General features: G+C 35.1%; 1 protein-coding gene across 2 annotated transcripts in view; it reads left to right on the top strand.

The window, feature by feature from the left end:
* The window catches only part of LOC141432022 (uncharacterized), a 50650-nt gene that overhangs the window by 5979 nt on the left and 17068 nt on the right, over positions 1–27603 (top strand). For both annotated transcript variants that reach the window (XM_074093381.1, XM_074093382.1), the window contains exon 2: positions 20183–20341. In XM_074093381.1, coding sequence (XP_073949482.1) covers positions 20278–20341 — 64 coding nt within the window. In that variant the 5' untranslated portion in view covers positions 20183–20277. The remainder of the gene's footprint in view (positions 1–20182; positions 20342–27603) is intronic.

Genomic DNA, 27603 nt, shown 5'->3' with positions numbered 1-27603 from the left:
CTTCCTGCTCATTGTTTATTATAATCACTGAAGTTTTTCATTAGCTATGGAAAATTTCTGAGGGATTAGGGATGGATTACGAAATAAATAATACAGATAGTACAAGGCATCAATTTAATAATGTGAAATAATAAGTGCAGTGCAGCGACTAAAGTTTTCTTTGGAATCTGCAACGGAAAGTCTTTTTTGTGTGTAATTAAGCAACGGGTTAATAAATTTGATTATGCAAGGTACTATGCAATCTTTACAATATCAACAAATTATGAAAAATCGTACGCCAACGAACAATAAACAAAAACCATGGTCAACATAGCCGTTAGATTTTAAATAATGGTATTTTATTGGCTGGCAAGACGATAGAACGAGACAAATGCCATCGGTTGTAACTATCCCTCTCATCGTGGATTAGCCTCTATGTTAGGCGCTATGGAAAAAAATACTTTATCTTCCTGTAACATGGTTCATTTTCGTAAATACGAATTTTCAGAGTACTCGGTCCCGTTTGGGTAGTACGTCCATGTCGCTATCTCACCGCTATGACGTGAGCGTCTAGGGACGTTAAAAATACATTTACTCTACCCATCTTTATATAAATATCACGGGAAATTTCACACCAAAAATAGGTATACTCGTACCTATATGATTAAGGCGGGTATAAGTAAGTCCTAACCTAAGATCCTACCGTTTTGGCAAGAAGATTAGACAAAATTTAATTACCCGAACAAATTTTCGCAACTTTTCTTTATACCAATGCAATATTTGGAATAATATTTTAGTACGCACATTTTCATTTTGCCAAATGTTCACTCTGCAGAATATTACCATGGAAAAGAACATTAAAGTCTTTTATCAAATGGTTTACCATTGGAAAATAACTTAACGCCAATAAACATCATAAACAAGTTAAATTTATAGTTACTAATTTGACACGAACGATGAGCGAAAAACAAACTGTTACCAGAACTGTAGATTAGGTTAGGTTAGAATATTGTGCCCCAAACAAAAACGAACTGTTACCAGAAACTGTAGGTTAGGTTAGAACTGTGCAAGCAAAAACGAACCACTACCAGAAACCGTAGGTTAGGCTAGGTTAGAACTGTGCCCCCCCCCCAACAAAAACCAAATATCTTTTGCTAAATGAAACATTTGACTACATGAGGTTTGGTCAAAATACCAGTTGGTAAGTGAGTCATTGTTTAAAAGTCCACTTGCCAAACATTGGGTTTGCGTTACAATTATTTGTTAACAGTTTATTTGTCAAGTAATAATTTGGCAAATGAAAAACCGCGAAAAAATGTTAGGGAAGTGATAATTTGTCTAAATCTTTTTGATGAAACAAGGGTAATCCCAAATTATCATACACATTAAGTGACAGAACAACAAAAATTATTTTCTTTACAAGAGTATTTGAAAATAATTGTAATAGAGTCTGGTAGCGCATGCCAAGTAACATTCCTAAGCAGGTATACCTTATTCGACCAGGCTAGGAATTTTTGTATGCAGATTACCTCACACTAGAATGGCGAGTAATTTACTTCATCGTAAGCATTTCTTAATAACTAATTAATATCCGTAACACTATAGAAAAGCTTTTGATTCGTTAGTTCAACAAATTACATTTTGTTGACATTTAAATTTGTCGAATCTTAATGTCAAAACATTGCTGTGCAAGAATTTTGAAGTATTTTTATCTCATATTCGGCTCGAAAAGCAGGTCGTGTGAACTCAGGCCTAGAACGCGCGTCATCACTCGTCCCAGACCTTTGTGCTAACCGCCCCCGAGCAGCTCAGCTCGAGTGCGACTGTTAAGTGCATCAACTTGGTTTGTTCATTTCACTTTTATTCCATTGCGCTCCTTTGAGTAATTTACAAAGAAGGGATAGCCGTTAAAAATCGTAGAATTTCACAAAATTATTTTTTATGACCCGTATATTACTCTCATTAAAATTTCATTTTAACAACAAAATAAGGGAATACGTAAACATATGAGAAAACGAATCGCTTCACTAAACAGAAAGTTGCTTTTGAAAACTTTATCAACACATACAAACATCCAAACATCTCTTCTCATCTCTTTTAACCTTAAGCAAGCGTACCCCGGTTTATACTCTATTGATAGACAACCTTTTTTGTGAATAGTTAAGTTGTCCGTCGAATTTACATTTAGGTCGATGCTGACAAAGGGTAAGACACCCAGGATTGTCACCCCGTGTTAAACAGGGGGGGGGGGCGAAATAAATGAGTGGGGTAGATTTTAGTTAAGTCAAGTCACCTGCAATTGATCTTGGGTAACCCGACATTTTTCAGCGTATGCATGCTGCCTCTTATACGTGAAGTGCTTTACATTATCCGTCGTGTATATTATGTGTCCTTTATAGCATCATATCATGTATCTTGAAAGCGTCACTTTACATTTTATATACCGTGCGCAGTGAGAGTTTATCGTCCGTGCTAGACTGTTTATGGGCTGTCAAGATTGAAAATCTTCTCGGACAAATAGTGTTTTGTTTGGTGTATTAAAAAATCTATGAGTTTTCAAAACTTATGATGATATTCTGTAAAGAGATGAATAGAATAGTCTGTTCAATATAGCAGTGAACAGAAGGAAAATAGGTTCTTTATAATGCACGCTTTAGGAAGTCATTTAATAATTTGCAATTTTTTAGTATAGGTACGGTACGGTCTAAACTTAATTCTAATTAAAATATCGAAGACGTCAATATTAGCTTAAATTATTCATTAACTAACTTGCCCGCGACTCCGTTCACGTAGAATCAGTTTATTGCTATCCCACGGGAAATATGCAATTTTCCGGAATAAAAACTATTCTAAGTCCTTCCCCGGGACTTGTACTATCTGTATACTGAATTTCACCTAAATTCGGCGCAGCGGTTAAGACGTGAAGTGGTAGGTAAGAAACAAACATACACACTTACAAACTTTCGCAATTATAATTAATATTAATGAGATTAACTTTGCTATTTTTCATATCATAATTTAAAAACAATAAAAAAAACAATTTTGTCAAAAACAGAAACGTCTTCCTATAAAATACCTAAAGAGGCAGAGGTAAAGAACATTCTGCAAGAAACGGAAAGTTTATAATATTGTTAACTCAAGAAATATTCTGTACATTATTTATATTTTTTAATCGCCAGTTTGGATCAAATGTGATGACCTTTAATCATATACGAATAGTTAACTTTTCATAACTAAAGCACTGCACCAAATTTGATGAAATTTTGAATTGAACAAAGCTTGTGAGCTTCATAGCAGAAACTACGAGTAGAATATTTTTAAACAGGGAATGAGAGCGGATGAGTCCACGAAACACAGTAATTAAATGACTTATGTATAATATAAATCGAATTAATATTATGTAGCAAATTACGTATTAATATTGTGTTATTTTGTAAGTACATTACGTTTTAATTTACTTACAAAGTAAACAAAATTATGACTTCATCTTTTACCTCTTTTATTCATCATCATCATCATCATCATCATTATTACGACTTCACAAAAAATGTTTAGAACCCCTTTTTCTGTGACCTTCTAGAGTCCAATGTTATCCTGAATGGACTATACTACTATTATAAAATACGAGTATGTGAGTGCGTGTGTGTCTATTACTCCTTCGATTTGAATTAAACTTGATATGTATATAGCTCGAAGTATAAAATAACCTGTGGGTTCATTTTTATCCCCGTATTCTCACGGGATCGGAATAAAATCACCATATCTCAACTGCTAGGTTTCGAGACATGAAATTGGACACAGGTGTTTATACCGGGTGTGGCCTGTAGTACGAGCAAAAAATTAAAACATAGATCGTCCTCGTCAATCTGAACAACTTTAGTTCAGCGACTTTTAAAAATAATGGAGCCTTTGAATCTTCCTTTTTTCATACAAATTAAATACTGCTATCATGTACGCCATCCTAGAACACAACTGACGTCGCCTGTCACGCTACACGCAGTTTGCTTTACATTGCTTCTTTGAATGTGTAAACTTAAAAGTGTAATAAAAATAAAAATAAAAACAATTATTTTTAAAAGTCGCTGAACTAATTTTGTTCAGTTTGACGAGTATGAGTATGACCTATGTTTTAATTATTTGCTCATATTACAGGCCACATTGCACCCGGTATACGCACCGTTAATGATGACCCCGTTGAAATTTATGGGAAACTACATGGCACTTTAGTAAAATCTCAGATTGCAAATTCAATGGCCAGATCTAATGGAATACGCGTACGAAACCTCGATAAAGTCTAGTTTCAAATTAATTACAGTTGTTAAAGTTCCGCAGTGCTACAAGGAATTTTTACAGTTTCGCCATGTCCGTCCGTCCGTGGGCGGCTTAGCTAAGAGACTATTTAATTAGTCCTAGAAGCGTGTATGTATACCTATATACGTTATATAGTACTATCGCAGCCTAGTAAGCTTTACAAGTTAAGGATTAATAGTCGATCAAAACTTAACATTGAATATTTGCCGCATATTAGTGCGGATCTTTGCAATGCGCATGACCCGGCATGCACTTGACCGGTTTTTTATTAATTCTTCCTAGTCAATGAACTGTGCTACAATTTCTCACACATGGGCACACGGTCTAACTCTGTACATAATGATATTTATGTTTAATATAAAAATTCGGAAAAATAAAAAGACAAGAAACTTTCCTTTTTAATAATTTAAATTTTAATATAGGTACACTTAAAAAGCTTTGGATAACAGACGTGAAAACAAAAAGAACAAAAGAAATGCGCCAGGAAAAAGAATCCTCCATAGATCTAACTACAGTATCGTGCAAAGGAACCAACGCATATTTCCCGTAAATATCTCTTGGAACAAATGAATGAAAAATGAGAGAGTTTTCAGTCCGAGGATGGCATCGCGGCAGGCGATTTTTCGTACTTAGCCCGGGATATCCGCCAAACGGCAGAGTATTATTAACCGCCAACCTGCTGAAAAAGGGAAGTGTCCAATCACTGAAAAATATCGGAGGCATTTATGCTTTGCGTTTTAGAAGAGTCAATGGCTGAGATTTCCGATAAATCAACGTCATAATAACTCTTTGTGCAGTTTGAGCTTTTTTGGCCTGTGATCTTTCGAATAAAAAATAAATACATGTACAGTCACCAGCATTAATATCTGCCACAGCGGAGCGTGCAAAAATATCTGACACGTCCTTCCGGCCCTAGAAATAGAGTCGTATCAGATATTTATGCACGCTCGTTGTGTCAGATATTGCTGCTGGTGACTGTACATACTAAGGTTTATGTAGGTTAGGAAACAACCAACTAACTATTGCGGCGGTTTTGGACTATTTACAATGACTAAATTACACTTTATTTAGAAATGACAACTATTGACTATTTAGAATAACCACTTCATGAAACTTGAATTTCCCCAACGCCAGACAACACCCTAACGTGTTTCAATCGTAAATGCATTCTTAAAACTAGGTACATTTGTCCCACATAAATAGGTACGTATATTCGTATTGGTAGTTGTCTCGCACGTGCAGAGACGACGTAGTAAAAAGTTATGGCCACCAGACAAAGCAAAAAACCTTTGAAAAATAAAAATAAATAGTAACGAGGCCTGAACAAATCCATATTTTTGACTTTACAAGTAAATAAGACATTTCTGCAAAATAAATATTACAACGTGAAAATTACTACGGCAAGTCAATGTAAATAGTGTTTTACGATTCATTATGAAAGCCAGCGTGAGCAATTTGTCTAGATTATGAGAAAAAATGAGCCATCCCACTTCTTTTTTTTTTTTTATTCGACTGGATGGCAAACGAGCAAGTGGGTCTCCTGATGGTAAGAGATCACCACCGCCCATAAACATCTGCAACACCAGGGGTATTGCAGATGCGTTGCCAACCTAGAGGCCTAAGATGGGATACCTCAAGTGCCAGTAATTTCACCGGCTGTCTTACTCTCCACGCCGAAACACAACAGTGCAAACGCTGCTGTTTCACGGCAGGATTAGCGAGCAAGATGGTGGTAGCAATCCGGGCGGACCTTGCACAAGGTCCTACCACCTGCAAAACTTCTCAAATCAAACACTTGCATAATTAGTTAGGTAACCCTATATTATTATCAGTGTTAAGGTTGGAACAATATTTACTTAGGTTGCTCAGATTCTGATTGTTTTCCTAATTAGATCTACCTACCTGTTCACAAGAAATAAAATGAAATGAGTCCTTCTCAAATATTTGTCCTCATTAAATGATAATTTCGGAGACCTAATAAGGATTCTAAAATAAGAATGTTTTTATTTCCACGTTTGATACAACTTTTATTATCAAGATGTTTATTATTTTAAGGTTTATAAATTCATATTGATTAGGTATTCTAATTATCATGTGCCTTATTATTGTGCTAATATTTGTAATAATTACTTAGGTGCTATATCTGCAATTAAAAAAAACTGTAGTACTACACAATTAAAATTCGGTATTAAACACACTTTTTTACTGACTAATTATATCTTTATAATTAACCTCATTTCGTTATTAAGTTGATACTTACCTGACAAGAAATAATAATGATACGAGTAGATACAAAAAAATCTTTGAATCTACTAAGCCTGTACTTTTGTCAAAGATAATAAAATGGACGTAATTTCGCTTTCGATCTTACTAAAACTAGTTCCAAAATCAAATGTGTTTTGGTAAAAAAAAAAAAAACATTTTTAATACTTACAAGCTTTTTCTGCCGACTGTACTTTTTGTTGGCTGTATTTGCATTCTCACCCAAACTACAATTGAATACCAAATTTCAAGTCGATGCCATTAATCGTTAAAGAGTTCCGTCCTGCGGAGACGATCCTGGCCGGACTACCAGGATGTGACTACCAAATTATTGTATTGTCACGCAATTTACTTAAGTATACCAAATTTCAAGTCAATCTAACCACTGGAAGTTGGTCGAATTTAACTTGCAAGATTTGATTACAGACAGACAGACAACGGGACAGGTGAAACTAAATAAAAAAACTTGTAAAAAATTGGAACTGTTAAGGTTTGGAACGTTTTCAATAAAAAACTACTCGTAAGTTTTGGTTTCAATTGTTAAAACAGACAAATAGTTGGTAAAATATTACTTACTTCAATATTTCCAACGACTATCATTTTGCTTAAACATAAACTAAACAACCATTTTAAGTACCAGTGCTTAACTTCAAAGGACAATTTTTATCTAAAACAACTTAAACTGAAGTCGGACTGCGGCTCTAATAAGATTGTACAGACCGTCTTTCAAGAAAGGGAATGTGAAATTTCCTTCTACATTAAACCATCATAAATTCAAACGTTTCTCTGAGGTATCATCTATTTCGCGCAAATATTTGCTGCCCTCTTTGTGATTTCTCGCAGTTGTTCGAGTCGTTTTAGGAACTTAAGGATACTAAAGTTAGAAATAAACATCTATTAACCCTCCTTACAGTAAAACTTCAGGAAAATATGAATTGGTAATTTGTTATGTACTTAGTAAAGCTAACATTTGAAATTTACCACGAGCTTTACGGTGAAGGAAAACATCGTGAGGAAACCTGCACACACCTGAGAAGCAATTCAATGGTGCGTGTGAAGTTCCCAATCCGCTCTGGGCCCGCGTGGGAACTACTGTCCAAGCTCTCTCATCTGAGAGAAGGCCTGTGCCCAGCAGTGGGACGTATATAGGCTGGGATGATAGTAAAGCTTACAGATGATCAATTCATGTTTCCTGGACTGTACCTACGTATAAAATAAACAAACACCTCTACGCTAGTAAATTTGGTCTCTGTATTATCTCGAACTGACCAAAGCCAAAGCACTCTTTGTTATCCCTGCATCAATTGTTCGTGTAATTTTTTTTTCCCAACTATTCACAAGCAAAATTCTTACAAATACCCGCTTTTACAAAGCATACCATAATCTCGTGGCCATTTTTACACGCAATGTGTTAAAATAAGTACCTCTAAGTTCTACTGCGCTATTACGTAATGTTGTTTCAGATATTGATATATTCTTTAGTATTGATATTAAAGAATATATTATCAATAACGATTACGAACGAATATACGAACTTCGTTTGCGGATTTCGTAGTAAGTAGCCCTTCAGATAAAGCGACTGTATGTATGTTACGTTCCGTCTTTCTCTTTTAGCAAACCACCAGTTTTATTCAAAGTCAAAGTTAGTTGACATGGCAATAAATAAATCCCACTAATTATTAGAAATGTGAAATTTTGTAAATCTGTTTGTTTGTTTATTTGTTACCTCGTCAAGTCTAACCCGTTGAACCGATTTAGACGAAGTTAGGTTAGGATAGTTTTTATCCCGGAAAAATTATTAGTTCCCGCTGGATAGCGATAAGCAAATTCGACGCGGATGGAGTCGTGGGCAACAACTAGTAATGAATAAATGTATCAGTAAAACTTTACTGTATCTTTTAATCGTTAACTGATGCCAAAATTTCAAGTTATTTTTAAAAGAGTTTTACTGGCGTTCTAAGTAAATAGATCCGTCATTTAACACGTTGATATTCTATCGCTGTCATACAATTTGTGTGTATATCGTAGTACTATGTTCTCCAGTGCCGATCAAGTTATTAACTGTGCGTATGTCAAGTGAAAAGAGAGGGTAAATGAGTTAGTTTGATTCAGCTCTTTGAATTCGAATTTCACTTGCTTTCTTTGGTGCTCCGCAAAGTAGGTACCTACAAAAGCTTAATAAGAAAAATAAATTATAACCAGTTTATGAGAACTAATTATTGTTTTATCTGTAGAGGCAATAAAAATGTTCAAGATAACAAAAAAAAAAAACAAAAGTGGTACCCCTTGCTCTCCAAGAGTTTATAGTATCTCTCCCGGTGGTGTCCCGAAAAACAACTTGGGGATGCTAAAATGTCTCCTTTCAGAAAATTGATAATTATCATTAAATTTATCAAGCCATGGGTCGTCCATTGTTGGATTCCCCCAGATTGCTGATAAAAACAAAACAATAATTAATAATTGTTATTTAATAAACAAGTCGTGGACAGAAGATAAAACTCGCTTGGAAGCCTCCGTACTTTTAACTATTTTAATTGTAATTTCATTATTAAAGAGAATGTTTCAAAAAAATTGCCAAGACTTATAGGCATTTCTGAAGTCGAAGTCGTGTATAAAAAAAATTGTTTGTTTTGAAAGCCGAAAAACGGTCGTCTGGTTCACTGGATGTTAAGTGATCGCCACTGCTCATGATCACCCAAGTACCATTGAAATTGCTGGTGCTTTGCCGTTTACAAGAAGAAGTACACTCGCTTTTTAAAAGCACCCATGTTATAGAAAAACGGGAAAACCTCAGCTGGCCGTCCAACCCAAAGTTTGCACGTACGGGGCAAGCAACACTGCTTATTAAACCATATGGACGAGCATCTTCCATCGAGGTGGTGTTAATGGAAACTACTTTTCCGTCAGGTAGTATGGTGATGGAACTTAGTAGTAGGGACAAGGTTGAAGAGTTCTTCAGAATACTTCCTATTATAGATCCTATAAAGTACGCAAAGAAAACTGACGTCTCTGCGAAGAGTCAGAAGATCAAGTTTCTCTTAGACCGTCGCTAGAAGTCATCGTAGAGATAGTCGTTGTCTCGTTTTTGGTAACTTAAAAATTGTCATGCCGACTATGACTGCTTTACTTGTTTACGTCCTGAAAATAATGAACTACAGTAAAAGTGTCTTTCCATAAAATTGGAATCATTTCCATTTAAAGTTTGAGTATCGATTCGCTTCGGGAGCATCACTGACGCACTCGACTGGCAGTTTCATTATAAACTTTCCGTCGCATTCTGTCATACCGGTGCGGTTTAATTAATTTGTAAGTATTAACCGTTTTTTGTTAAACTGATGGTGTTTTTGAAATTTTAAAATAAAGCCCTGTGATTCTTAGCAAATAGTTATAGAAAAAAACCGGCCAAGAGCGTGTCGGACACGCCCGAAATAGGGTTACGTAGCCATTACAAAAAAAATAAGTAATATTTTTCTCAGGATTTCGTATTTTGTACGGAATATTCGAAGTTTAGGTATATTTTAAACTTAACCGTTATAGTTTTCCTTGTAAATACTTACTACCATCCTGAATTTTTTAAAATTTTTCCACTCACCGGTTTAGATTTTAGAGGAGACGGGACGGGGGGCACGCTCGATTTTAATAAAATTTGCAAACATATCACTGAATCAAAAAATTGTTTTAAATAGCAACCTCCTAATGATTTTAAAAGACCTATCCAACAATGCAAAAAATATAAAAAAAAATCACCCAACTTTACGTTTGTGGGAGGTACACTAAAAAAAATGTTTTTGAATTTTTTTATAGTATCATTTTATCGGCATAGTTTACATATATATTCGTGCAGCTTTCTAGCATTGATAGTCCCTGAGCAAAGCCGCGGACGGACAAACAGACAGACATGGCGAAACTGTAGAGGTTCCGTTTTTGCCATTTTGGCTACGGAACCCTAAAAAGGGCATATAGTTGTACACATTATAGTAGAAGACTTAAAAAAAACTCGATATAGCCATCCTTTTCAGCCACAGGCAATAGCATCAGATAACCTACTACAGTTATAGTTGTAAAATTTACCTACCTGTAAACCAGTCTATTGATTGCAACAACCACCATTTCAGTTCGCAAAAAAGATAAATATCAAAATAGAAATGAAAACCGAAAGGAAAAATGTAATTAAACATTCGTTTGCTCCAGTGGTTAATGAGTTTTATTGCGGCGACGCAATTTGAACACAAAGGTTTCTAGTTCCGTTGCCTCAATCCTGAAAAGGACTAAAATTCCGGAAATCATTAAAATGAAGAAGACCGACGTTTTATGATGGCGAATTGTTTCCATTTAGCAATATGATGCGCTTTGTGTCAGCGAAAAATCGCCTTTGAATTGATTTGATGACTTATTTTACATAAAACAAAGTGAATCATAATAGAGCACAATCCAACTATAAAGAGTAGTAATTAGATGAGGGTGCTATTTTTTTAACTATCATATTTATGTGATGTATAAAATCCTTATACTCGTACGTATATGGGAACAATTTCATATTGATATAATCCCTTCGTGTCCCCGAGCGTTACAATCAGGTCTAAAAAAAGGGAAACGTATAATGTATATAGGTATGTAAATTCTTTATTTTAGACAAACGTTGAGATATATGTTCAAAGGCGAACTTAAAAACTAACTTATTTATATGTTTAAGTACGATTTTGAAGATCGTTATTCTAACAATATCGATAACAACAGAACTAGTTGAATTGTGGCATCATTCGTGCATTATTGATCTGCCAAATGAGTTCAGCTAATTTTGGCCACGATTTTAAAGTAGTGAATGCCTAATTATAATATTGGTTTAATGCGGGTGAAAGCAAACAAATGATGACAAAAAATCAAGTGGAAAATTATGCATTTAATTAAGTACCTATAGCTAATGGCTACGTCAACAATATGTAATAGCGACCTTAAACACCAGAAGGAAAAAACATAGTTAACTTTAAAACTTCAAGCTCTGGTTGAGAAATAATTACGAGGCAGTCTCAGTATTTAGCTTAGCAGAAGTTAATTAGTGAAAGTAGGTGCAGCAGCTGCGCCGGAGCGTTGCAGCTTGAAGGATGTTTGTTTGAGTAAAACAATAAACCTACACAGTAAATTGTTGTCTATTAGTAGAACAAGAGAAGTACCTACTTCTGTAAGTTACTAAGCTTTGGAAGACGCTTATACATGGCTAGACACCTGCTTACATATATGGGTATATTGCAAGTCGCTGAAAACTAACATGAATGTGTTTAACATTTGAGTCTGTGTCAAGGAGTGTTGTCACATTCACTGATGACTTGTCTTGTCCTCCTTTTAAAGAGCTACAATACAGCAAGTTTGCGACATTTTGACTTCCTTAACCAGGGCTTAAGTACTTTATTTCAGCTCATCATTCATTTCAGTTTCCTTAAAAACCGAGTTAAGTAGATTTTGGTGTACACTTGTTAAATTCAAAATTTTAAACTTTTTAAAAGACGATGAAATGTTTAAATTAGTTTATGAGCTACCATGAAATAACAAATTGTTTCTCAGAAGTTTTTCATAACAACTTATTTTATGGCAGTAAGTCACTAACTTGAAAACAACTAGTTTTAAGGCGAAGTCCTGGAAAGTCAAATTGACGCAAATGACTGAAACCTGAATCTCCTGTGTCGTCAATAAGGTACATACTCGTAAAATTTAAATGGTGTCAAATCTTTGCCAAATAAAAATGATTTTAAGGAACCACGTTATTACATATGTATATACATCTTTATTGCACATAAAAATAAAAAACACAAATACAAATACACAGAGAGGAAAATAAAGGCGAGCTTGGCTTTAAAAATACCGTTCAATAACCTTCTACCTGGTATGAAAGTGAAATGTTTTGCAGAGCGTTAGATCAAGTTGTTCCCATTTATCACATAGACGATTAGATGTACCTAAACGTAACGTTGATGGATGACTAGCCAACGAACGGTTTCGTGCAAGCAAGGTTAAAGACAAGATTTTCAATTGCTGTTGTGTATACGACGTAGTTTCAGATAACAAGCTGACAGTGAGGTTGTTTTGTTCAAAATGCTAAGAATTAAATCATTGTGGTTTTTGTTGGCTTTCCCTTGCAATTTTGTATTGTTTCTGAATTAGGAGTGTTTAGCCGATTTTAAGGGACGTTAATCATTGTAGTCTATAGACTACTTGACTCTACATGTTAGTTTTTTATATGGAGATAGACTACAGTGCGAAAAGAATCTTAATAATCGTGGATGATGACAATGTTTGCATGAGTGTACTTTATTTTAATTATATTATTTAACTAGTATTAGTTTTATATTATTAGAGCTTTAATATCTAGGACACAAACTATAAACCACGAAAAAAAAGACACGGACGTTAAGGGCGAATCATAAAGTTTGAAGTTTTGTCCCATTTTTTGCCTCATTCATTGACATCCTTATGCCACTTTACCTACTAAAAGTGTGTAAAGTGTGGCTAATTGCACAAAATAATTGGTTAGCATTGATACTTATATTTAAGGTAAACAGGAGTAGATGTAGGTATATATTTTACTAAGAATTTAAAAAGGTTCCAATATTTGGGTAGGTAGGTGATGATTGCACTCGCACTATTACATTTAACCATTCATGACACTGTCATTATCATTAATTTCGGTAAGTACTAAATACAGGAATACATAGGTAGGTATTATATACATATATTAAGATTCGAAGTAAAAGACATACACCTTCTTATCCTTTCTACATCTTCGTGAAGCATAAGTTTGCGACCCGTTAATTATTCCATTTGCTTAGCACTTTGATTCAAGACTGTTTGAAGAAACGAGTGCCACGGCTTTAGCTCTTTCAAACGATATTCCTTATACATATTTAAGAAGACCGAAATGAGCAAGACGGAAAATTCGGGTCCGAAATATACCTACGGATATATATCGAGGGCTCATTGAATAAAATGTCATGCGGACGGGTTTCATCCCTTTATATTATCATGTGGGACTGATGTCCAATGATAATACAGACCTTTGCATTACAAGGCTTGCCTCATACTTCAAGGTACTCAAGCCGAGCATGACCATTATTCCTTTCAAGTAGTTTCGTTACCGCGAGCATTTTCACGGGCATTCTTGTACAATTTTAGAGATAAAAATATTTTTTCTAGTTTATGTTGAACTTAGTGAAATTTTATCATTTTCTCACAAGAAGAAATACGCATTTTCACAGAAAAAGAGGTCATACTTGAAACAATCTCAAACTAAGCAAAGCATATCCATACTAATATTATAAATGCGAAGTAACTCTGTCTGTCTGTCTGTCTGTCTGTCTGTCTGTTACGCTTTCACGCTTAAACCGCTGAACCGATTTTGATGAAATTTGGTACAGCGATAGAATAGACCTTGGAAAGAACATAGGCTATCTTTTATTGCGAAAAGAGGCTTTAAGGGGTTGAAATAGGGGATGAAAGTTTAAATGGTGCAAGTTCGTCGCTGTCGAAGATAAAACCATAAAATTTGGCATTTAGGCACTTAATAAGAAATAAGTTGATAATTGTTACAGCTTTTTTGAAAATTCAGCCTGTGAGGGATGAAATAGGGGATGAAAGTTTGTATGGAAGGTCGTCATTATAGAAGATAAATCAATTAATCTTTATCAAACTTGCCATTTCGGCACGTAATCCATACTATAATATTATAAATGCGAAAGTAACTCTGTCTGTCTGTCTGTCTGTCTGTCTGTCTGTTACGCTTTCACGCTTAAACCGCTGAACCGATTTTGATGAAATTTGGTACAGCGATAGAATAGACCTTGGGAAAGAACATAGGCTATCTTTTATTGCGAAAAGAGGCTTTAAGGGGTTGAAATAGGGGATGAAAGTTTAAATGGTGCAAGTTCGTCGCTGTCGAAGATAAAACCATAAAATTTGGCATTTAGGCACTTAATAAGAAATAAGTTGATAATTGTTACAGCTTTTTTGAAAATTCAGCCTGTGAGGGGATGAAATAGGGGATGAAAGTTTGTATGGAAGGTCGTCATTATAGAAGATAAATCAATTAATCTTTATCAAACTTGCCATTTCGGCACGTAATCCATACTTAATATTATAAATGCGAAAGTAACTCTGTCTGTCTGTCTGTCTGTCTGTCTGTCTGTTACGCTTTCACGCTTAAACCGCTGAACCGATTTTGATGAAATTTGGTACAGCGATAGAATAGACCTTGGGAAAGAACATAGGCTATCTTTTATTGCGAAAAAGAGGCTTTAAGGGGTTGAAATAGGGGATGAAAGTTTAAATGGTGCAAGTTCGTCGCTGTCGAAGATAAAACCATAAAATTTGGCATTTAGGCACTTACTAAGAAATAAGTTGATAATTGTTACAGCTTTTTTGAAAATTCAGCCTGTGAGGGGATGAAATAGGGGATGAAAGTTTGTATGGAAAGTCGTCATTATCGAAGATAAAACGATTAATCTTTATCAAACTTGCCATTTCAGCACGTAATAAGAGATAAATAGATGTTTGTTCGCGCTTTTTTTTTTAATTCGACATGTGAGGGGGTGAAATAGGGGATGAAACTTTATATGGAAGGTCGTCATTATCGAAGATAAATCGACGAATCTTTATTAAACTTGCCATTTCGGCACGTAATAAGAGATAAATAGATGTTAGTTCGCGCGTTTTTTTAATTCTTCCGGTGAGGGGGTGAAATAGGGATGAAACTTTATATGGAAGATCGTCATTGTCGAAGATAAATCGATGGTTCTTTATGAAATTTGGCATTTGGGCACTAATAGGAAATAAATACCTAAATATTTGTTCAAGCGTTTTTGAAAACTTTACCTGGATGTTTGCAGAGGGGACGATGCAGTGTTAGCAGAGCCTTCTAAGCTCATAAGCAAAATGTACGCAGTGTGGGGTCATTTTTAGATGGCTTATTGATAAACAGTAATTGATAGACAGTCAGACATGAATAATTATGATTTTCAGATTTTTCTTATTTATTTTGCTATAAGAGTTACCTTTATGCAAAATTCCAAGTTTCTAGGACAGCCGAAGTACCCTATAACTTTTTCTGTTAGGCGATTTGTATGGAAACACCTTTTAATGACTGTAGCTTTGATTGCCTTGACTTAGAAGTTTGATTTTTTCACAGCTTTTGGGACTATTGACCTGAGTTTAGGGTTTCAATTTCAACTCGATACCGATACTCCGCGCGTTTACGAGACAAAGGGTCTTGACAGACAGACGGACGGACGGACAGCAAAGTGATCCTATAAGGGTTCCATTTTTTCCTTTTGAAGTACGGAACCCTAAAAATCATTTGTTCCGGCGCTTTTTATACATCGACCTATTTATTTAAGGATTTCCAAACCAATTTACTATAAGTATATTTATCGGAAATATGTGTAGCTATGCTTACCCTCCTAACTTACAATAAAGGACGTAATGTGTCAAGAGTTCACTATGAAGAATTAGTCTAGCTAAAATATGGCTACCCGCAAAATATTTACGTTTTACCAAAAACATGGATGGAGGATGGATGGAAGAACAAAAAAAAATCATAGTTTATACTTATAGCAATGTATTAAAATAGGTTATTTTCAGTTAACCGTAGAAGTTTTCTATATACTATTATTGGCAGAATAGGTATCCTAAATAAATTAAATACTTCCCAAAGTTATTATTCCACGCGGACGAAGTCGCGGGCAAAAGCTAGTAGAGATATATATTGAAACAAATAAAACAGTGATGACTCACAAACATACATTTGTATTTACCTTTCAGGTATATGCTTAACGCATTCACTGCCGGTGCCACCGACGCACATGGGCGTTCAAAATGTATGAATAATTATTTCTGCGGCACTGGGGGAAGTTCCAAAAACGCATATATGCGTCGGTGGCAGTGAATGCGTTAAGGTATAAACACAAGGCTATTCATCACATCACATCAATGTACTTATATGTAGGTAAAATAAAGTAAAAACAGCTTCGGGAAATGCGCCAGTAGGTATGTTACACACTTTATTGGATTCACTTCGCAATGTACTCGTACCTTCTTATTTAACAAATTTTAGATCCCCGTAACTATAATATTAATTTATTATAAATTATAAATATATATATTATAATAAAAATGAATCGCCATATCCCTAGCCAATGCCATAACTTGAGAACGACTTCTTTTTTTTAAGTTTAGTAATACTTCGTAGAAAGTTCTTACGGAAAGAAGAATAAGGAAAGTTGCGCAGAAAATTTAAGAAAACTTAAAGACTTCATAAACTTTTCTAATGTAACCTTAGGGCGTTAAATTTCAACCGTTAAGATTAAAGACACGGATTTTCTGGCGAGTTGTTTATGACATTCACGATGTAAATTTTGGGAATTTCCAAGGAAATTATTGGGGCATCCCGGAATTTTTGACCAAACTTCGCGTGTACGAGTAGATATACAAGGTGGGCCCTGTAATATGAGCAAAAAATTAAACCACAGCTTTCACTCTTTTATCTTGAGCTTATTTACAATTAGTTTTACAACTTTTGAAAATAAGTTGTATTATGATTTTTAGGGTTCCGGAGCCAAAATGGCCAAAACGGAACCCTTATAGTTTCGCCATGTCTGTCTGTCTGTCTGTCTGTCCGTCCGCGGCTTTGCTCAGGGACTATCAATGCTAGAAAGCTGTAATTTTGCACGGGTATATATGAAAACTATGCCGACAAAATAATACATTGAAAAATTAAAAAAACATTTTTTTAGGGTCCCATAGACGTAAAATGGGGTTGATTTTTTTTCTCATCCAACCCTATAGTGTGGGGTATTGTTGGATAGATCTTCTAAAACCATTAGGGGTTTGCTAAGACGATTTTTCGATTCAGCGATCTGTTTGCAAAATATTCAACTTTAAAGTGCAAATTTACATTAAAATCGAGCGTCCCCCCCTCTTAAATCTAAACCGGTGGGTGGAAAAATTTGCAAAAATTCAGGATGGTAGTAAATATATCAAACTTTCAAGGAAAACTATAACGGTTAAGTTTGCTTTAGAATTATTAGTAGTTTGAGAGTAAATAGCAGCCTAAGGTATAAAATATACCTAAACTTTGGAAGATTCCGTATAAAATACGAAATTCTTAGAAAAATTTTACTAATTTTTATCGTAATGGCTATGGAACCCTATTTCGGGCGTGTCCGACACGCTCTTGGCCGGTTTTTATTATAGTTTAAAGTTTAATTGGACAAGCAATGTATTGCGAAATCCATAACTTTCTTACGTGGCAGGCGATGTCATTTAGGCTATTGGATGCCGTACATAGAAAATACCATTTCATTTGTTTGGAATAAACATATGATAAAGTTACTTAATTTTTGAAAGTTGCAAAACTAAAATTTCCCATTTGAGTAGCAGAACTTGTGTATTAAATTTTTGCTCCTGTTACAGGGCCCACCTGGTATAGGAATTCGGGATAAAAAAAAATATCGTATACCTAGATATAAAATATTTTATTGTCAGCTAACAAGATGCATAGAATATGTTACTAAAAAGATAAACTTTACTATACTTAATAACACACGGGCATCGAGATTCAATCCCATTTCAACCACTAGTTTTAGAGGCACGAAATACAGCGCGGGTTTTTTAATGCAACGTTAGTTAAATTTGAAGCCGTGGTGGCCTAGTGGTTTGACCTATCGCCTCTCAAGCAGAGGGTCGTGGGTTCAATCCCCGGCTTGCATCTCTGAGTCTTTGAAATTCATGTGCGGGATTACAATTGAAATTTACCACGAGCTTTGCGGTGAAGGAAAACATCGTGAGGAAACCTGCACAAACCTGCGAAGCAACTCAATGGTGCGTGTGAAGTTCCCAATCCGCACTGGGCCCGCGTGGGAACTATGGCCCAAGCCCTCTTGTTCTGAGAGGAGGCCTGTGCCCAGCAGTGGGACGTATATAAGCTGGGCTCAAAGGATTTTTGAAAGTTTAGGCAATTGCTATAGGGTTTACGTGTACGAAGCCGCGGGTAAAAGCTAGTCAGTGTATAAAATAAAAACATTTTTGCTTGTCGAAACAGCAGCTCGGGTCTACACGGTAGTAAAGCATACAACACTAAATGATGACGATGAGGAACTAAGTTCGAATTTTGCTTTAACATTTTATTTCTTTGTAGGTATTCTTGTTTCATTATAATTTGAATAATTTTATATATAAATGAACTAAAATAATTTCCTTGCTCACCCGCGACCTTACGATAGCTAAGCTTATGCAAAATATGCGTGTTCATGCAGTTCCTCCACCTCCACACTGTAAGAACACACACAAATCACACAAACCCATCTATCACCACCACCACACTACACTGACGCGTTTCGAACTCAAACAGAGCTCATCCTCAGAGTGACACAACCGTACACCATGCTACCAGTTGTTAGACTAACGAACCACAACCACCGTTTTAACTTGTCACTGTAACTCCCCAAGTACCCACATACGTTTTATGAAACAAAACAAAACTACCCACAAATTATTAATAAATTTTTAACCGTCCTTCAAAACTACCTTGATTTTTTATTTATTTACTGTCAAGGCATGTTTTATTAACTACCATTGCTGAAATTAGATCCAAGCCGTAGCAAGGGAGATGAAACTAAATTTACCTGCTCATTAATAATAGACCCCATACTGTTGTATCTAATTATCTCCATGCATTCTAAAACATCGAGACGAAACCCTTGCCACAATAATGTAACACTTCATACGAATCGGAGTCCGATAAAGAATGATTTAGTTCCAACAAATGTTTGGCAAAATTCGAATTATCAGGATGCTCATTCCTATATGCCGAAACATGCTCTTTAAATCTAGCATTAATACTAGATTTAATGCTGGATGTTTATGCGCAGTATTAATGCTAGATTTAAAGAGCATGTTTCGGCATATAGGAATGAGCATCCTGATAATTCGAATTTTGCCAAACATTTGTTGGAACTAAATCATTCTTTATCGGACTCCGATTCGTATGAAGTGTTACATTATTGTGGCAAGGGTTGATGTTTTAGAATGCATGGAGATAATTAGATACAACAGTATGGGGTCTATTATTAATGAGCAGGTAAATTTAGTTTCATCTCCCTTGCTACGGCTTGGATCTAATTTCAGCAATGGTAGTTAATAAAACATGCCTTGACAGTAAATAAATAAAAAATCAAGGTAGTTTTGAAGGACGGTTAAAAAATTTATTAATAATTTGTGGGTAGTTTTGTTTTGTTTCATAAAACGTATGTGGGTACTTGGGAGTTACAGTGACAAGTTTAAAACGGTGGTTGTGTTCGTTAGTCTAACAACTGGTAGCATGGTGTACGTTGTGTCACTCTGAGGATGAGCTCTGTTTGAGTTCGAAACGCGTCAGTGTAGTGTGGTGGTGGTGATAGATGGGTTTGTGTGATTTGTGTGTGTTCTTACAGTGTGGAGGTGGAGGAACTGCATGAACACGCATATTTTGCATAAGCTTAGCTATCGTAAGGTCGCGGGTGAGCAAGGAAATTATTTTAGTTCATTGATATGGACCTCCGCAAAGTAACGCCTGATTCAATAAATAATTTTATATAACTTTTTTTTTCAGATCTCACAGCGATGACTATAAAACAGAGTTGAAACAATGATAAGAAGTACTTAACACGGATATTGGGCGGTGATGATAAAGTGACCGTGTTGGTGATGGTGCTATCACCATGGTCATGGCGTTTCTGGGTTACACTACTTATTTGTTTCATAAAAGAAGGTAAGTGGTGTATTTATCATATATATTTTTTATTATAGTTACAGTTACGCTTTCCGTCTGGGAGTTTAATCATAATCACAATATCAGATTTTTTAGGGTTTCATATCTCAATAGAAATAGAGGATCCTTGTTATAAGATTACTTCGTCCATCTACCTGTCTGTTAGGTACTCCTTATTCCTCAACGTGTACAAGCAAGCTTTCAAGTAGTAATAATATGAAATATTTTTTTTTTATTCGACTTGATGGCAAACGAGCAAGTGGGTCTCCTGATGGTAAGAGATCAACACCGCCCATAAACATCTAAAATATCTTACATTTACGCTGTAAAAATAAAGTTTCTAAGCCTACGTCATTAAAAGACGTACCCTCTGTTTCATCATCCTTTGATTTAATTTATCTGTCGGATAAATGTGTTGCCGTCTCTGTTTGTTTTTTCGAATAGACGGAGATTTAACCGTCAAATAAAATTAATCAATGTGTGGTAAAACAGCCCCTAAATCTTTTAAAAGTGTACCTACTTTCATGCAAAAATAGTGGCAGTTAAGGATTATGTACACAGCTGTAGCTTGCTCGTGAAGTTTGCGCCTTAAACGCTTCATAACTCCAAACTTCGAACGGCTTTTAATGAGAAGAAAAAAAAAATTTAAGAATATAAACTTATAGAAAATACAATCATATACCTAAGAGCTAAATACTACTAAACAATAAATCTACTAGCTAACTTAAATAATATTTTTATAATTTAAAAAAAGACCGCCTCGAATCGTTCCTTTAAATTGCATTTCGATTAGACTAAATGCGGCTGTTAATAATAAGTATTTACAAATAGAAAATTATAGCACTCTCCCATAGCTCGTCATATTTAGCAGGTATATAAAGTGTACACGATAGCTTAACATTTATATTTGCTTGTTGCCTGGATGGCGATCGTTGTGAAGCAATTAGGCCATATCTGAATTCTTTTCTGTGGTTTCAATGTTTGCTTCAGTCATTTGTATTGTATTTTTTAGTATTAATTATCTTTGTTAAGAGGTGGGTCTTATCGCTGAAAAATTATATTTTTCATTAAGTAACGTTAACAATGCCCAATGTCAAAACACTCTTAAAAAAAAGGGATTTGATGACTGGTTTGATATTGGTGCTGGTGATGTAACATGGTGCAATTCACGCTCATTATTTTAATAGCTATATAGAAGTAAACACATACAATTTTAACATAATTTGTACCAAATTCTTCATATTTATCCGGAATGCAATAAATTCAAGGGTCAACTCTCGTCGTTTAAAATAAAAACCCTACCCTAACCTACCCCACACCTACCTTACAGAGACTTCCTTGCGATGTTATAATATGCATGTATCTTAAAGTTTATCAATATATTTTGCTTCTTTTCCTTTGAACAATAAAGGTTTACAGACGTGATCACCAGTATTTTCTGTCATCTAAATTGTCGTCACTGCGTCCTTAGGTTTAATAACTTTGAAGTCACCAAGTACCAAGTTTACCAAGGTAAAATAAAGTAGTCAACACAATACCTTAACTATATCTCAGAACGCGATGAGAGTTCAACAACCTGGGTATTAAAATTTGTATGCAGCCAGTGTATCGCCTCGGTCGCCCTGGGGGTGCATGGGTGCCAATCCCCAAATACAATTACAGAAGGCAGGGATCATTATTTACTTGGGTATTCTAGTTTCGTCTATCTTTTAAACGTCTAAAGTTTTGGAACATGGATAGGGAAAGTATCCTTACCAATATTATAATTGCAAAAGTGAGTCGGTATGTATGTATGTATGTATGTAAAATCTTTATTGTACAAAATAAGTAAACAAACACAGATGACAAACAATGAAATATATGTACAAAGGCGAACTTTACCCTTTAAGGGCTCTCTACCTGTCAACCTTTTCAGTGGTATGTTTCGTTTTCGCGCTACCGCTCCCGTTTTGGAGTCTCAAACTATCTCCATAGCATCATGCTCCATCCAATTTCATCACGAACTGCGTGAAAGCTTATTTAATAAAATCCTCATTTTCATCTCTCCTGTTCGGAAAGTTTAATTTTCATGGGTAGATAGCCGGGTGGAAAATTGAGTTTTCATCTCTAGGGTGGAAAGTAACTTTTTTTTAATTTTTCAATTAGCCACGGAGTCGGAGATTAATTGAGTTACGTCAATGACACTTTTTTTTCACGTTTCGGCATGGCCATCTAGATGCACGTCGTGACCAAGGAGCTTATATACAACACTGGAGGTTGAACGCCAAACATCCGTTTGAAACAAGAAATTTGATCTCTATTACGTCACGAACATATTCCATCTCTTTCTTTAGTTAGGTTAAGAAAGAGATGGAAGTCATTCGTAAAGTGTGAAAGAAAGAGATAGATTATATATATAAGTAATAATGGTCAAACTTCTTCGTTCGGCGTTCAACCTCCAGTTTTGTATTATAGGCTCCTTGGTCGTGACCAACTGGATTTTTTTTATAGCCGGCCGTGGCAAGTGGCCGGTCGAAAAGGTACCGTTGGAGGTTGGATATAAGTAAATTCAATTTATTATTATTCTATTTTTTTTGTAGTATCTATTTTACTTTCCTCACAGTCGAAATGAAAAGTAGAGTGTCTAAATCGGGTGAAATAACCCATTTCTCTTCGAACTATTGGCACTCTCACTTCGTTCGAGCGCCAGAAATATCTCGGGTGAAATGGGCCACTTTCCACCATTGGTTATCAATCTACTATTTCACATTTGTAATATTAGCATATTATTATAGGTAGGCACTAGTAAGGATGTATTAGTATGTATGTAGGTATAAGTATGACTATTATTACTAGATATTTTTGATGTAACTAGTGAACAGATTTTATAGATAAACATATAAATGTATACCTATAACTTTCTTAAGTTTATGCCCAAATTCAGTTCCAGGTCTAGGTAGAGCTGCATTGCTAAGTAAAAGAAGGGCAGTTCGACAAATCCACTTTCACATTCATAATACTGGTATCACTAGAAATAGTAGGTTATTTTATTAAAACATTAAAGCGCCACGCTTTGTCTGCTGTTCATATTTAGTGAACTATCTTCATTAAGGCTAAAGAAAATCTTACTTATTCCAAAGCCGCAATCGTACAGGAGACTGTAGAACGTGTCCCAAGACAAGCGTCATGTTAATCGCCTACCGCGACGCTTCACATCCCCTGAACTCACTAAGCTCTCGCTGTCTGGTCCCCAAAGGCGGACGCAGAATATTTTATTTCCTTTTTCTCTGTATTTTAAAAAACAATCGAAGGCATTATTATTGCTTATTTTGCATTTAGGCTTTGATATCGACGTATGTCCATCGCTAACGCTTGATTACAGATACCTAAGCACGTACAATCTATGAATCATATCTCAACGTAACGTTCCGCTTATATGACTTCGTCCACGTTGAATTAATATTTCGCGTGAAAAACAATAATGTCCAGCATTAGTAATCGTAAAACAAACGAACAACTAGAAAGAGAAATTGAAATATTTTGATTTCGAAAAATTTCTTCCAAGTTTATCTATAATAACTAATTATAAGATAGATGATTGAAATAAGATATTTATTATATTTATTATTATTATATCATATTAGATTTTTTTCAAAAAAATTCAGGTCAAATAGCGTAAGTTTATTCAAGTAAAAACCACTGCAATACGGTATTTGACTATTTTTTATATATTTTATAAATAAAAACTTCACAATGCCTGTTATTGAATAGAGCACCAATTTTTAAGCTACCTTTACAAACAACAAAGTCAAATACAGAATTAAATAGCAGACAAGCAAAGTTATACTGACAGCAGTCCATAACTGCTTTATCGATTATCCATTAGAATTCCTTTAACTACTCGTAATTGCTTAATTTCTTGCCGGACTGTTTCTTTCCACGAGTGGCTATGTTATTTTATTATCTATTGAGACTGCTAATATACATATTACTCCTTTATATGGTCTGGATAGACCATTAGAAATTTTACAATTGAATTCGGAACTACGAAAACCTTATTTGTATGAAGGCAAAGCTTACGTAACACATTTTTTCCTACATAATTAATTAAATATAGCTTACATAACTAAGAAAAGCTCTTTAATTATATATTAGTATCTAAGCAGTCAGGTGCATTGTCGACGGTGCTGGAACCAGCAACGCTAAGTATATATTTAATTCACAACTGCAATACAATATCGATCTCTCTAGAAGTTTCCACAAAGTTAAATAAAACCTTTTTATATTCTGTATCCTTTCAAATACCTGATCCAAAATACATGGGTAAAATTGGGAAAAAAGGTTATAATTTCGTAACAAAACTGAAATTCAAGGAAGAAGAGTATTGATTAAATCATCCGTCAATGCTTTCATAAAGGAGATAATTTGTTCGAAAATCAGTGAATACTTCATGTTGTCGGGAAAATAAACTTCGTTACGTCTGATCAACACTTCATTCAAAGGAAAATCTCAAGGCTAAATTGCCTGGTTTGAATAAATTTGGCTTCTTCAATAAAGATCCGCATTTTAATAAAGAGAACTTTTTATCTGACACCCAATTTTCATTGAATTTCGTGCTTTCATTTTTTTTAGGGAACCGTAGCAAAACAGGCAAATCACGTTACATTTTTGAAATGACAGCTGCAGATTACTTCCTTAATAAAAATCTACGTCGTTTATCTACTTATGTCAGAAGAATGTGAAACTTTTCATATTATATTTATATTAATAATAACTTATTATTATTAATAATAACTACATTAAATAAAAAGGGTCGTAGGAAACTGGGTCGCATCACAATGCATATAAAGAACACTAATATTGATATTAGTAGCTATAAATTGATTGTCACTAATATTTTATGACATAATACGGCTTTGGTATTTTAAAATACACAATCAATTAATTCTTTGAAAAGATTTTTGCCAATTGCATTGCCACTGAAGTGATTTTATTGAAGATGATACTTCACTTTGTCGTCCGTTCGTCCGTCCGTCAAGATGTTTTAATGTTTTATTTAAGTTCCTTTTTCTTATCAAGCTGAAATAAATATTAAATAATCATAATTTTACTATCATCATATTTTTTTAATTATTGATTCCATCCCAGCCTTTATACGTCCCACTGCTGAGCTTGGGCCATAGTTCCCACGCGGGCCCAGTGCGGATTGGGAACGCACCATTGAATTGCTTCGCAGGTTTGTGCAGGTTTCCTCACGATGTTTTCCTTCACCGCAAAGCTCGTGGTAAATTTCAAATGTAATTCCGCACATGAATTTCGAAAAACTCAGAGGTGCGAGCTGGGGCTTGAACCCACGACCCTCTGCTTGAGAGGCGAGAGGTCAAACCACTAGGCCACCACGGCTTATTTCAAAGTCAAAGTCAAAATATCTTTATTCAATTTAGGCTATAACAAGCACTTATGAATGTCAAAAAAAATCTACCACCGGTTCGGAAAAACCTCTGTTGAGAAGAATCCGGCAATTTATTGATTAGGTATGCATAATTAATTACTCTTCAATTAACTAGTGTTTAGTTGACAGCAATTTAATTTATTTTTCGTGGATTTAGAAGAACCTTTCTATGGTATTGTATACTGCTTATATCAACTCTGCCTCCGTAGAAACGTAAAATAATGTCGAGGTTCTTTTCCCTCGAGATTTCCTAAAAATCTCTTCAGGTATGTGTCTACCAAAACTCAAATCTCTAACTCCAATGGTTCATTGTTAATCAACCTCAATTTGAAGCTCACCGGTGCTATAACATGACAGCTAGGAAGCTTGCCAGTTAAGCATAAAACCAAGCTAACTCAATAATTGCATTCACTTATCAAATAGGACGGGCGCGGGGGACAAAGCTTGCAATATAGCGACGTGTCAGTTGCACAGTGCTGCGGACCGCGGGCCATTTCGCGTGCCCTCGATGCCATGTGTGCGGAAGAAATGTATTACACTACACGTAATACGGCTGCAATAGTTATAGCTATAACTTGTGTTTATTGATATTGCGAACGCGTTACGCAGAAAATGTTTTCTTCGCTATTATACACCGTGTTTTTTTTATTTTTGTCAACTTTAGTTCACCTCTCATCATTTGCCTATAAAATCCCACTGAGTTGGACACATAGGCTTCTGAGAGTGAGAAGGTTTAGGCTGTAGTTTCCACGCGGGTTCAGTGCAGACAGAAAACTTCACACAAATAATTTAATTTTCCTTTAATTTTCGACAAAGCTCTTGATAAATTTAAAAATAATTCCCCATGAATTCTGTAAACTTATCGTTGTGAGTCTAGGTTCCAACTCACGATGCTCCACGTGGTGATGCTTACTAACACAGCTTCAGTTCAAACCATATTTTTTTCGTTATTGGGAATCTGAAAGATTCTATTGATCTGTTACTTAAAACTTATGGAATGTGGGGTTTGGTTTTTGACTGTTAAAAGACACCATTTGGTAGAATATATGGGACTAAAAATATGTATAATAATGATAACTGTCTGCAGTGTAAATAAATTAAAATAGTGACAAGTTTTTGCTGAAACTATTCGGTGAAAAGTGGTCTGGCAGTCGGGTAGCGCTAGCAACTTTGTATTGCAGAAATAGCAAATTAATCGAAAAATGTGGTTCGGAACAGATTGCTCCGTAGTTTGTGAAATCTGGGAAAAACTGGACTTTAGGTGCAACTTTTGCTTTTGGCTATAGCAACGGATGAGACGGACGAATCAACAAGTTCGGAGTGTTTCATAATCATAACAATGTAAGGCGACATAAGAGGTGCACAAATCAGCTTATTCTATACTTCAGAAACACTAAGCTTTACAAGTTTACAGGATCACTTCTCTCACGCACGATCTATGATTGGTTTTTCATGCCCCCGTTCCTCAAAAAAAGCTGGTTTGTGTTATAAAGCTAAAAATTAAAAGCTAATTAAACAAAGCTATATTATAGACAGTTAAAAAGCTAATTAATTTAAGCGCTATTTTTATGAACAATTTTAAACATGGCTCAAACGGCGGAGAAATATTCACTGATTCTGAACATACACTCAATACTTAAAAAGAGATCGCTTAGATCATTAAACCTTTCAAGCGTCGATATGGGTTTTCTTTTCAATGATAAATTAAGATTTTAAACAGTTGTAATAAAAATAAACGAATTAGCCAGAAAATAGCCAAGCTAACTGCCCAGGGGTCTTCTTGTTGAGGAACTGATTATCTATCAGTAAATCGGGTATGTACAGCACTTTG

The sequence above is a fragment of the Choristoneura fumiferana genome, chromosome 10 (genome assembly GCF_025370935.1).
Source record: "Choristoneura fumiferana chromosome 10, NRCan_CFum_1, whole genome shotgun sequence".
NCBI lineage: Eukaryota > Metazoa > Arthropoda > Insecta > Lepidoptera > Tortricidae > Choristoneura > Choristoneura fumiferana.
This window is presented reverse-complemented; position numbering and strand designations above follow the sequence as displayed.